We start from the raw sequence: 12,357 nt of genomic DNA on the forward strand, positions 1-12,357 counted from the left end.
CTAAGATTCGAACCCATGACCATTCGCTTGTCAAAGCAGACTCGGTAACCTTGCGGCTACAGAGCCCCCCTTAAAAAAGACTTGAGTGTATATGTGTTTGTGTGGTCCAATTCCCTTATCCACCCCCTCTTATTCCCTTTGTTTTTTCCTGTGCGCATCAGGTAAATAATGCCACGGGCAACATGGGCTTTACTTCCTGCTGCTCGAGCTGCAGATACTGATACCCATCAGTATATTTTTCATTCACTTTCCATTATCGCTACAAAATTAGTATCATAATAAATAGAAAAGTTTATAGAATCGATATCTAAACCCTAAAAATCGATTTTTTCAAACCTTTTCATCGGTTATGTCCCCTTGACATTTTTATTAGTGCATACAAAGTTTATTAGTCTTAAGCACCAATTTAAAGCTAAGATTCGTTCATAAAAATTACGGCATTCAATCTACTGTTACAACATAAGATGTTTCATTCACCTAGTTGAAACATACAGCTGCTTTGAACGCAAATGCCGAACCTCGTGAAACAAAAAAGGCAATCAATATTCTCTCAAAAAGCAGTATCACATTTTGAGCAATGCTACAAACAGTGGATGCAAATTACAATTGACTAATTATGTTCAGCATTCGCCCTATTAATGCAGCAAGGCAGTATGACAAAGATCAACCCATCAAACCGGTGAACTGTCTAACGATGCACGGCGGACCGCGCTGCTCTGTATGGGGCTCACTCTTTTCCTCATAATATTTATTTTAATAAATCTTCCTATTATTTTTAGCTCAGTGCTCTGTCGTCGTAAAGGTAGGTATGTCACACATTTTTCATTTCTGGCAACTCTATGCCCAACCTGCGTTTGGTCCCGCGACAGCGCTCGCACCGCCGTGCCGGTGTGAGTCTGTGCAAAAGAGATTTTCTGGTGAAAAATTGTTCGGAAAATGTCCGACGCGATGAGAATGAGAATGTACGTGGGCAGAGAATTTTTTAAATCACTTTGCTCTAATGCACGTAGTCAACGATAATCTGAGGATATCACAGGTATTATAAGTACAAATGTGGCAACCACCGAAGAAGTCACAATCTTTCGAAAGGTTGACAATGTCGTTTGACCCGATTCCGCAGAAATAGGATAAACTACTTAACTAAGCAAAATAAGTATCGAATCAGTCGAATGACCAACTCATAGTTCCGTATTATAAAATCGGGAAAAATCCTACCCCAACGAACCTATGGAACGATGTAGTTAAGTTAAAATAGAGGAAAAAATATATGATCCAATATTTCAAACATCCCACTCCATCGCTATATTTAGAGAGGGTGGAGTGTTTCATTCCGTGGCACCTACGGCAATCCTAGAGTACACACCGGCACTCAGGCAGACTAGCAACGTTAGAATATATGACTCACGTATGCTACTTTTCTAGAAATAACAGCTTTCACCGTGCAAATATATGATGCATTTGGAATGATTGTGTTTTGCCAGCAATTAAACCAATTTGGGTTAACGTCAGCCGCTTCATAGCGAACCGGCAAAAAGCTGCATAACATAATCCCTCTTTTTTGGGTTTTACTGCTTAAAGAATGTTGTTTCACTTTTTACCAATAATATATTTCATTTGAATGAATGAATTTAATGTTCAATTAGGCGAGTTGTGCTAATAAACTATTCTAACTTGTTAATTAACCTAATTCAGCTAAGCGTCCTAAGCATCTCTTTTGCTAACTACCAACCGAAGTTAACGAACGTTGAACGATTAAGTCGCTCTAGCGATACAGTGCCATTTGCAATGGGACCTTTAAGTTTCCACAGCCAGCGGCAGCCGTGTTCAATTTTATCCCATAATCATTATTTTCCCCAAAGACTGTTCATATGTTCATATTACGATGGAAGCTGTGCACGTCAATTAAATTTTAACAACCCCTTCTATCAAAGATCACGACACCTGTTTCAACTTAAAGGTTTAAAGGTGGCACTGGTTTACATATTTAACATTCTTGAGTCGTTGAATACACCTCAGTTATAAGTCTGTTCAATTTATTCGGTAGTTTTGAATTGATGCAAAACTTGTGATAAGTCTGTTTTTGAAAATTGTTCGACCATGTCACATTTTAAAGAAGCTGAAACCACCCGGAAAAACGAAAGATTCATCTTTCTTACTGTCAAGCAACACAGGGAAACCAGTTCTTGGAAAATACTTCCCAAACTTGACCGTAAACGGACTGTTAGAACACTGAAAGTCATCAAACGAGTAAGAGAGCGAATTCAACGGAAACCAGATTTGTCTGGACGTAAGATGACTAAGGAACTGGGAATTTCGCAGTCAACCATGAAAAATATTTTGAAATATGATCTTCGATTGATTCCATACAAAAAAAAAACAACGGGCGAACGGTTGGACTGAAAAGCAGAAGGTTGCGGTTGAAGGTTGGAAGATGTCGGCAACTGCTCAAGCGGCACGGAGATTGTGAACTTCTGTTTTCGGACGAACAAATGTTCTTGCTACAGGATCACCACACTCACAAAATGATCGGTTAAATGCAGCACATACTTCTGATATCTCTTGGGATAAACTAGCTGTTGAAAGGTTCCAGAGTGTTTCCAAGGTGGTGGAATGGATGTTTCTCTAAAAATTTGGAAGTTCCATTGATGTTCCCAAGCAACAATGTGAGATTTATTGTACTCTTATGGTGGTCTCAAAGACCAATTTTGGTCTTAAATGGCATCATAAGAGTGTAATAAAACCCAAATTGTTTCCTGGGTTTGAACTTATTGTTAAAATCAACATTAAATATTACATCAATAATGTTTTGAAAACCCATTTGCTTCGTCAAAAAACACTGATCACTAATCCATCAAGATTCTGCACTGTCTCACGAGGCGAAAGCTACACAGACTTGGTGTGAAGACGGATGTTTTCCGGATGTTATTTCTTCAATTTCTCACAATTTCTATGCATGGGGTTACATGGTAAGTAAATTAGGAAGCACCAAAGAATTGAAATGCCTGTAAATACTGTAACACTTTTCAACAACGATTGTAACTGATAATGAAATACTTTATACGAAATGCACTGAAAATTAAAATTTATGCAAGCGTCTTATTTTGTGGTCATTTGCTTTACTGACAGTTATTACTACGCACCCTGTGGTGTACTTCTTACTAGGGAGTAAAAAGTGTGGTGTGTTCTACAAGTTTTTTGAAGAAAATTTTTTTAGACGTATTTAAAAGAACAAAAGTTTGTATTACCCTAATAGGTGGATCCGCGGTAACACTGATAATGTAAAAGATGCGCAATATTTTATGAATAAACCAGAGATAGGGTATGTTGCTGCTTCGTTGTAATTGCCTATTCCCATCGTATCCAATACAAATTATTAAAAATATCAGCGTTTTTTATGCACACAGTGCAAAATTAGTTATTCCCTAATATTTTAGTTTGTTGACTATCATACGCGATCAATCAAAGTAAGCTGAGATCTATTTAAGTGTTTTTTTTTTTCATTAAAGAATAATTATTCCTAGCATCCAAATTCCTACATTTTTTCGTGCGACAAAGAAGAAAATGTCGACTAGGTAATCGTTTCAATTTCCGTCATTCATAAAATGTAAATAACTCACCCAACGCATTATCGTTAGTTTGCAGCCGGGAAACTTGCATTAGGGGAAGGGCAGTAAAGACGGACACTGCGGGAAAGGCGGACACTTATCATATTTCATAAACAATAATTTTTTGAAGCAAACCAATGATGGGAAATGTTTCTATACCATGCTGCATCAATATCCGGACACTTAAGCAGGTCATATTTTTAATATGCTCCGTAAACAATAATTTCGCAATATTCTAGTAATTGCTTTGTACTACAATCAAATATAAAGCTTACATTTGCAATAACACATCAATTTTACCATCAAAACTCAATAAAATACATTGAAATAAGAAAAATTAACAGGCTTGTCGTGTTCATAAATCCGGACACCTCACATCTCAGTGAATCAATATTCGGACACTTTTGAATCGTTTTCCGGACAGGTAAAACTTTCTCATATTTTGTCTCTGAAATGTAAGCCTATAAGTAAACAACTTATCACTTGTTACATGTAGTATTAAATAATCATCTCTCTGCACATTTTTTGCACTTTTAATTGCACTTTTGTGTCATTAACGGTACGATTCTAGTCAAGTGCGACACTGACTCACTTACCTCACCAGAGAATGAAAGTGATTAAGTACTTCTACATTAAATGCCTTAAAGTATTTTGGATTTCCAAATATTTTGCCGGTTCTATGGATCGAGGCTCCTTCTTGTATAGCACGTTCTAATTCAACCTGTCCTTTCGCATTTTCTAAGAACAACATTAGGCAGCTACCATCAAACACCAAAAACATGGTTTTGTATCCGGACGGCATAATTATTTACAAAAATACACCTTATTTCAACAAATTAATGAATGACGCCGTCTCAATTGATTAAAATTTACCTTCTTTGTCGATGCTAAGTTAAAAAAAATTGGTTTTTTGAATAATAAGTTCGCAAAACCTTAAATCGCGAAAGCACTACTTCTTAGTAATCTAAAAAAACTCGCAGAAAAAAAAACACTGTTTGACACCAACGTTACGTTTGGATTCATTTAAGTTATTTCGCTCAGCCTACTTAACCACCGATTATGTTTAAACGATCTTAGATATATTTGCCAAGTAAACCACATAGCTACACCTCATAAATTGGATATATTATTACTTAATAATGATAAATTAGTGAAGGTGTCCGGATATTGGTACCGTCCGGATTTTGATGCAGCATGGTAGACTGAATAAACACTTTTGAATTAAACTGCCGATTTCTAGCAGCGCAGCTGTCAAATTTATAAGCAAAACAAAGAAAAAATGCCTAAATACGCTAACCGATGTAATTTTGTGTGTGAAGAAAATAGCTGGTAAATCGTTAAAAAGTAATGCTTTCGTGCTATATCGACGACATTACGTTAGTTTGACCCTTCACTGAATGTCCATTGGAAATCTAGTGAATTTTTGAATATTCAGTAAAAAGTTATTAAAGTTTGAAAAAATGGTATCCAAGTCGGGAAAGACGGACACCCGAAGGTAGGGAAAGACGGACACAAAGATTCCGTATTCATTTTGCCTAACAACGATTTAAATTGCAAATACTTGCATATTATACATGTAAAAGTATCCAGAAGTCATTTAACAGTTGGAATAGGCCAACTTTTAGAAACGATTAATTCATCACCAATTAAAATATTGAAGATTATAAAAGGGAACCATTTTATTTCCTCGCTCAAAGGGGGAATTGGGTAGGGGATTTTCCCAAGCCAATTCTTTCCTAAATACATGATGAAATATGTTAATCTTTCTTAATACTGATAATTCGTCGGCGCGTGACACCTTTTCGCGAGTGTCCGTCTTTCCCATATCAAGTGTCCGTCTTTCCCGCCCATGCGCAAAAACTCTGATTTATACATAATGTTTATAATATTAAAAAAAGTATAAATTTTGGAAGAAATTTTCTAGTACACGCTGTAACTTTATTTGACAGAGACTTAAAGTTTCAGTTTGTATGAAAATTGCAATCAATACAGTTATATTTGAGTAAATATTGACTCTTGACCTTAAGGTGTCCGTCTTTACCGCCCTTCCCGTACCAGCAGAAATTTTTGCAAAACAACATCTGTCATGCCGTCCTACACAAATACATGCGCGCTAATTTCGTAAACGTTGTTTTGATTTTTAGTTCGGAAGATGAAAAATTTTGTTGGACGGATTTTAAAACGGTACGACGAATTTAAGAAATAAAGTCAGTTGCGTAATTTCAATTAAATGCTTTAATAATCGCTTTTTAGTGAATTCAAAGTGCACGGATCGGAAGGTAAGTGTGTTTGAATCAAATCAGTACAAGAACTTTTGGAGTATTCATTAAATCCACCCAACAAATGATGAAAATTGAGGTTTTACTTACTACGACGGAAATTAGAAATAAAGCCTACTATCCCAGAAAAATTTCACATGTTTCACGTAATAGCTAATGATCGCGGTTTTGCAATTCAGCGCCTAAAAATAGAAAATAAGAAAACTTATCCAATTTAATTCTACTATGTGTATTTTATTCACGACAGATACGTATTTCGCCTACGACTTGCAGGCTTCCTCAGTGTCTGTAGTTCGAAAACAGACACTGAGGAAGCCTGCAAGTCGTAGGCGAAATACGTATCTGTCGTGAATAAAATACACATAGTAGAATTAAATTGGATAAGTTTTCTTATTTTCTATTTTTAGGTCTCGTATTCTACTAAGACGCTCCAAAAACTTCAGTCAATTCAGCGCCGCTGTGCACTGGCAGCGTAAGAGTTCGCTTCAGAAGTTATCGAAAAATATGTAAGGCTTTGGAAGGTATTTTCCGCATGCTTCTAGTTATTGGGCCTACTCTGTTTTCGTGTTACCTGAAGAACCAATTTCTCGCCACGAAATGAATGTGTAACCGCAGTAGTGTATATTAGTAAGAATTAGTGATGATTTTCTTCCTAGAATGCGGAGAACAGTGCCTAGACCCAAAATAGAAACAGGCCAAAAACTGATGCCGCAACCCTATATTTATCAATCTCTTCAAGATCGGGAGCTGCGCTGTTATCGTTTGTAAGCACTCCTAGGTTAACTTCCGTTGCGTATCCTTCTGTTGTCGTTGAGATGCTCATCGAAGAACTGCTTTCATATTGTGTATAAATAAAAAGCGCGGCTCCCGATCTCGAAGAGATCCGGCGAGAAATCGGTCAGGTGAACAACAACCGAGGAAGAAAAACTACCGGAAACAACTGGTAGAGTGGATGGAAGGTGTGGTTTGTCCCATCTACAAAAAGGGCAATCGGTTAGATTACGATTGATTGCTGATCAACGTTGCTTATCATGTGCTCTCCCAGATTTTGTTACGTCTATGCCCAATAGCGAGATTTGTGGGCAGTTCCAGACGGGCTTTATGGGGACCCGTGCTACTACGGATCAAAATTTTACTCTCAGGCAAATCCTTTCAAAATGTCGGGAGTACAATGTGCCCACACATAATATTTTCGTGGATGTCAAGGCAGCATACGATGCAATCGGCCGCGAACAGCTATGGTAGATAATGCATGAGAAGGATTCGCCGGACAAATTAACGCGGTTGATCAAAGCTACCCTGGAGCGAGCGATGTGCTACGTGCCTGTTTTGGGAGCACATGGGGTATCGAAACAAGAAGAACAATTTTTAGCAAGAGTAGCCAACTCTTAGCCCAGTTAGCTCCGGGGTACGATGCTGGTCTAACAAGCCGGTCGTCGTAGGTTCGAATCTCAACTGGGCGGTGCCGATATTGAGTCAATAGGATGTTTACACTAGCCCCGTAATTTTCCTATACTCCAATAACCGGCTGCGAAGTCTGTCGATAAAGAAGGGTCAAGCTCTGAAGGACGTTTAATCCCATGGCTTTGCTTTTTCAGCAAACTCTTAGCCTTCGCAGACGACCTCGATATCATTACTAGAAACCTTTGGACGGCGGAGGCAATCTGCGCCAGACTAAAAAGGGAGGCGTATGAACCACAAGCTGCAGGTACCACTTGCAGAGATTCCCTGGTGAAAGTTGAAAGACTACGGTGGATCGCCCACATCGTAAGGATGCCGGATGACTGTGCAGTGAAATCTGTTCTCTCGAAGAACTCCACGCGCACCAGGAATACAGGGAGCTAACGTGCTAGATGGCACGACTAAGTTGATGCCGACTTGCGAGTGTCGAGACGCTCAATGAATTGGCGACGAGTAGCCCGAGGACCGAGTACAGTAAGAGGAATGTTGGTAATACTTCGGCAAAGGAGTTCTACGAGAATTTGTTAACGAAATACGATTATTCGTCGTTATGTATGATGAAACGTTCGAATAAAGAGCTGAACGAGAATTCTACGTCTCATTCGATCGAGTAGTAGTGGTAGTAGTAGTAGTAGTAGTAGTAGTAGTAGTAGTAGTAGTAGTAGTAGTAGTAGTAGTAGTAGTAGTAGTAGTAGTAGTAGTAGTAGTAGTAGTAGTAGTAGTAGTAGTAGTAGTAGTAGTAGTAGTAGTAGTAGTAGTAGTAGTAGTAGTAGTAGTAGTAGTAGTAGTAGTAGTAGTAGTAGTAGTAGTAGTAGTAGTAGTAGTAGTAGTAGTAGTAGTAGTAGTAGTAGTAGTAGTAGTAGTAGTAGTAGTAGTAGTAGTAGTAGTAGTAGTAGTAGTAGTAGTAGTAGTAGTAGTAGTAGTAGTAGTAGTAGTAGTAGTAGTAGTAGTAGTAGTAGTAGTAGTAGTAGTAGTAGTAGTAGTAGTAGTAGTAGTAGTAGTAGTAGTAGTAGTAGTAGTAGTAGTAGTAGTAGTAGTAGTAGTAGTAGTAGTAGTAGTAGTAGTAGTAGTAGTAGTAGTAGTAGTAGTAGTAGTAGTAGTAGTAGTAGTAGTAGTAGTAGTAGTAGTAGTAGTAGTAGTAGTAGTAGTAGTAGTAGTAGTAGTAGTAGTAGTAGTAGTAGTAGTAGTAGTAGTAGTAGTAGTAGTAGTAGTAGTAGTAGTAGTAGTAGTAGTAGTAGTAGTAGTAGTAGTAGTAGTAGTAGTAGTAGTAGTAGTAGTAGTAGTAGTAGTAGTAGTAGTAGTAGTAGTAGTAGTAGTAGTAGTAGTAGTAGTAGTAGTAGTAGTAGTAGTAGTAGTAGTAGTAGTAGTAGTAGTAGTAGTAGTAGTAGTAGTAGTAGTAGTAGTAGTAGTAGTAGTAGTAGTAGCGTGTATGCAGGTAGAATTATACTAGATTCAAATTTGATTATCAAATGAATTACACACTAGTGCTGTTACAGAAGGGTTTAAGTTGCAATCAAGTATATATGGGCAAAAATAGGACAATCTCACTGCTGGTGAATTGAACTGTTTCGTATGGAATAGAGTTGCATCATTTGAGTTAACTGTTTCCAAAATTAATTTAATTTGTTCTTCTGCCATGAGCGTTACTTAAAATTTGTTTCAAGAGTTTTTACTGTATAGGAGGTGCTTCAAGAGCTAAAACGAAAAAAAATAGTTAAAATAGCTTATGTTAAGCTTGGCTACTAACAAGGCCGTGTGGCTCAGCCCGTCACCCAAAACCGCAGTTTTGAGATCAGGCAGCTGGGAAACACCTAGCATTGCACCTCCTTGCTTAGCTACACAATAGAGCATTATCGGGTAAAGCCACGTGGAGGCGCTAGGTAGGGGCTTGAGACGGCTGGAGCTGTGTTGGACGCCTCCTCATTTGCCTTCCCAATTTCATACCCTTAGGTCTCGTTCGATCGATACATTGCTCCTAAACACTGTTAAATGACGGAGAGGTCAAAATTTACGCAAAATGCTTTTTAACAAATTGCTGCGCACCGAAAAGTGATGTTTTCGTAGTTAGTACCTTTTCCGGTGCAGCATGAGGTGCTAGATGGCTTAACCAGACTGAAGTCAACTTGTGTGCCTCGAGACGCTCGACGAATTAGCGACGAGTAGCCCATGCCCATGAGTACAATGGAAACCAGCTGTTCAAGGCTGCCAGAGGAGGAGCACAAAGAAAATAAGATCTGCAAGTGATGAGAAGGGAATCAAGCGAAAATGGAATTTGTCTGTCATAACTATGAGCAAAAAAGAATGTATAATTTTGATCATTTGTCATTTTGTAGATCGTTGGTGCGAAGGTCATGTTCGGAGAAACGTTCGAGTAAAGGTCGACGGTATACAGTAAGGTTGTATGTATGTAATGTATGTCTGATACATTGAAAAATGAAAAATAAATCAAATAAAATTATACTCTAATAATATTTATTGTCTTCAACTTTTAAACTTAGTCCAAGCAGCAGATAAAAAATTGAGATAATGCAAGTTAGTCTGGTCGATTGTTTATCAAAAAGATCGCAGCACTTTGGAGTCAGTATGTCTGAAACTACTAGACTCGTAATCGCAAATTGTTGCCAATGTTTTTTGCTCAATGGCGTTGGCTCAATGCCTACTTTAACATTATCTCAATCTTCATTTCTGGTATCGAAGACTGTATAAATTAGACGTTTGGTGATAAGAAAATACTACCAGCGTGTACATAATGGCAATTGGGTTCACACAATATGCTGGCATTCTGTTATGGACGAATTTGCAAATACTGATTCAATATTGAATATAATGTAATTTAAAACTGATTAAACATGGTTTTTTTTATCACGTAACCCGATTGGTTAATACCTCAACCAGGGGTCAGCTTATCAGTTGCTACTGATAGAGAGTGAATAGAGCATTCCGGAATCTACCAAACGTACAATTTTGACAATTGATTGTGAGATGGAATTACTGGCCGATAAAAGCAAGCTCGAAAAGAAATTGGCATTTAGTCGATTCCATTGTTTTGCCTGGCGATGAATATTAAATACTTGTTAGCGGCGTGTACCCTGCTGGGATTGTTGTGCATTACAACTGCGCAAAGTAAGCTTAAGGATCCGTTTTGAAACTGAAAAAGGCTACATTTTCAAATAATTTACAGAGCCCTTGCTGTGTTACTATGGGAGTTGGGCCCATTACCGCTCCGGGCGTGGCCAATTCACGGTGGAGAACATTGATCCTTGGTTGTGCACTCACGTCATCTATTCTTTCCTCGGAATCAACGAAGATGGAACCGTCGCGATACTGGATTATTGGTTGGACATTGACTTGGAAAACTTTCGAAAATTCAATGAGCTCAAAAACAGAAATCCGAACCTTAAAACTTTAGCTGCCATTGGTGGATATAGTGTGGGCTCGGAAACGTTTTCTCGCGTTGCTGCCAATCCAGATTTGCGGTGGCGATTTGCTGAATCGGCAAGGGATTTTTGCTTGCAGCATGGATTCGACGGGATCGATATGGACTGGGAGTACCCGGGACAGCGAGGAGGTGATCCTGTTAATGACAGGGCCAATTTCGTGCACATGCTTGCCGATCTTCGGCAAGTACTTTCCGCGAGTGGTCTCATGCTAACGGCAGCTGTTGGAGCTCCTCAGCATCTGGCGGAAATATCCTATGATATACCGGGCATATCACAACATCTGGATTTCATCAATTTGATGACTTACGACTACAATGGTCCGTGGAACGATTTCACCGGTCACAATGCACCGCTCTTTGCTGGCCCATCGGATGCCAATGATTTTCAGAGAACTCTAAATGTGCATCATAGTGTGATGTATTGGCTATCGCAGGGAGCACCGGCCAATAAGTTGATCCTAGGAATTCCCATCTACGGTAGAACGTTTACGTTGCAAGATTCGTGGAATTATTGGCTGCGTGCTGCTTCTAGTGGTCCAGGTTTAGCTGGATCGTACACGGAGGAACCTGGATCGTTGGCTTATTTTGAGGTAAGTTTGTCGAATGTATTAGGGCTGTGAGCATACACAATTTTTTCGCCCATAGATATGTCCTTTCTTCACAAGAAAATGGGTTCGTCATTGGGAAGACAACCAGAAGATTCCATTCGGTGTGTCGGGGGATCAATGGATTGGCTACGATGACGTCGATACAACTTGGATTAAGGTAGGGTTGATAACCGTAGAAAAAATATACAAGAAATTGTTTAATACATTTGATATTAATTTTAGTGCGGTTATGTTCACGAGCATGGCTTAGCTGGAGCAATGGTCTGGTCAATTGAACAGGATGATTTCCACGGTTACTGTGGATCGATTAATCCAATAATGAGTACCATCCGACAATGCTTCCAATAGGTGGGTGCAAACACCTTGGATTGATTCTTGGCAGCTTTGTTTTTTAAATTCACCGATATGAAACCTTGATTGATATTATTGTTTTGGCAAAATTTTTGTATCAGAGGACAGCATCGCAAAATGTCACCCTACTGATAATTAGAGTGAATCAAGATTTACGAGTTGTTTGCATACCTTCAATTATGAGTAATAAATTGTTTACAGTTACACATATATTATTTTTACCCGAATAAGCTAATCATGATTATACTTGACAGTGGTGATTTTTTCTTCACAATTTTACTGAGTAGCTATTTAAAATAGCCATCCCCCTCGGTTCAGTTGTATGTAATATTTTCCAGTAAATTGGCAAAATATTTCACCGCACCGAAGAAACCACTTTCTTCGCTCGTTCCGATTCATGATACCATCTTCAGGCGGTATGCGCATTCGAAGCGAGTAGAAAAATCGGCTTCGTTTTGCAACGTTCATTTCCAAACACCTGGCGTTCCTCGGATTTTATTTTTATATTTTGACGAATATTTGGTTTGCTCAAGGTGCGGATGCTGTGCGTTTCTTTACTGGTGCGGTCGTGCTCGATCGGTGAATGTGTTTACCGCCGCCCGTGTTGACCGGGA

At 38.7% G+C, this 12,357-nt stretch overlaps 1 protein-coding gene across 1 annotated transcript; it reads left to right on the top strand.

Moving 5' to 3' along the window:
* Nucleotides 1-10,401: 10,401 nt before the first annotated feature.
* On the top strand, nt 10,402-11,740 carry LOC128736485 (chitinase-3-like protein 1). The gene is made up of 4 exons (XM_053830970.1): nt 10,402-10,468; nt 10,527-11,374; nt 11,430-11,549; nt 11,615-11,740. Exons 1-4 carry the CDS (start codon nt 10,402-10,404, stop codon nt 11,738-11,740), a joined length of 1,161 nt encoding a protein of 386 aa, XP_053686945.1.
* The last annotated feature ends 617 nt before the right edge of the window (nt 11,741-12,357 follow it).

This window comes from Sabethes cyaneus, chromosome 2 (assembly GCF_943734655.1).
Source record: "Sabethes cyaneus chromosome 2, idSabCyanKW18_F2, whole genome shotgun sequence".
In the NCBI taxonomy this organism is placed as follows: domain Eukaryota; kingdom Metazoa; phylum Arthropoda; class Insecta; order Diptera; family Culicidae; genus Sabethes; species Sabethes cyaneus.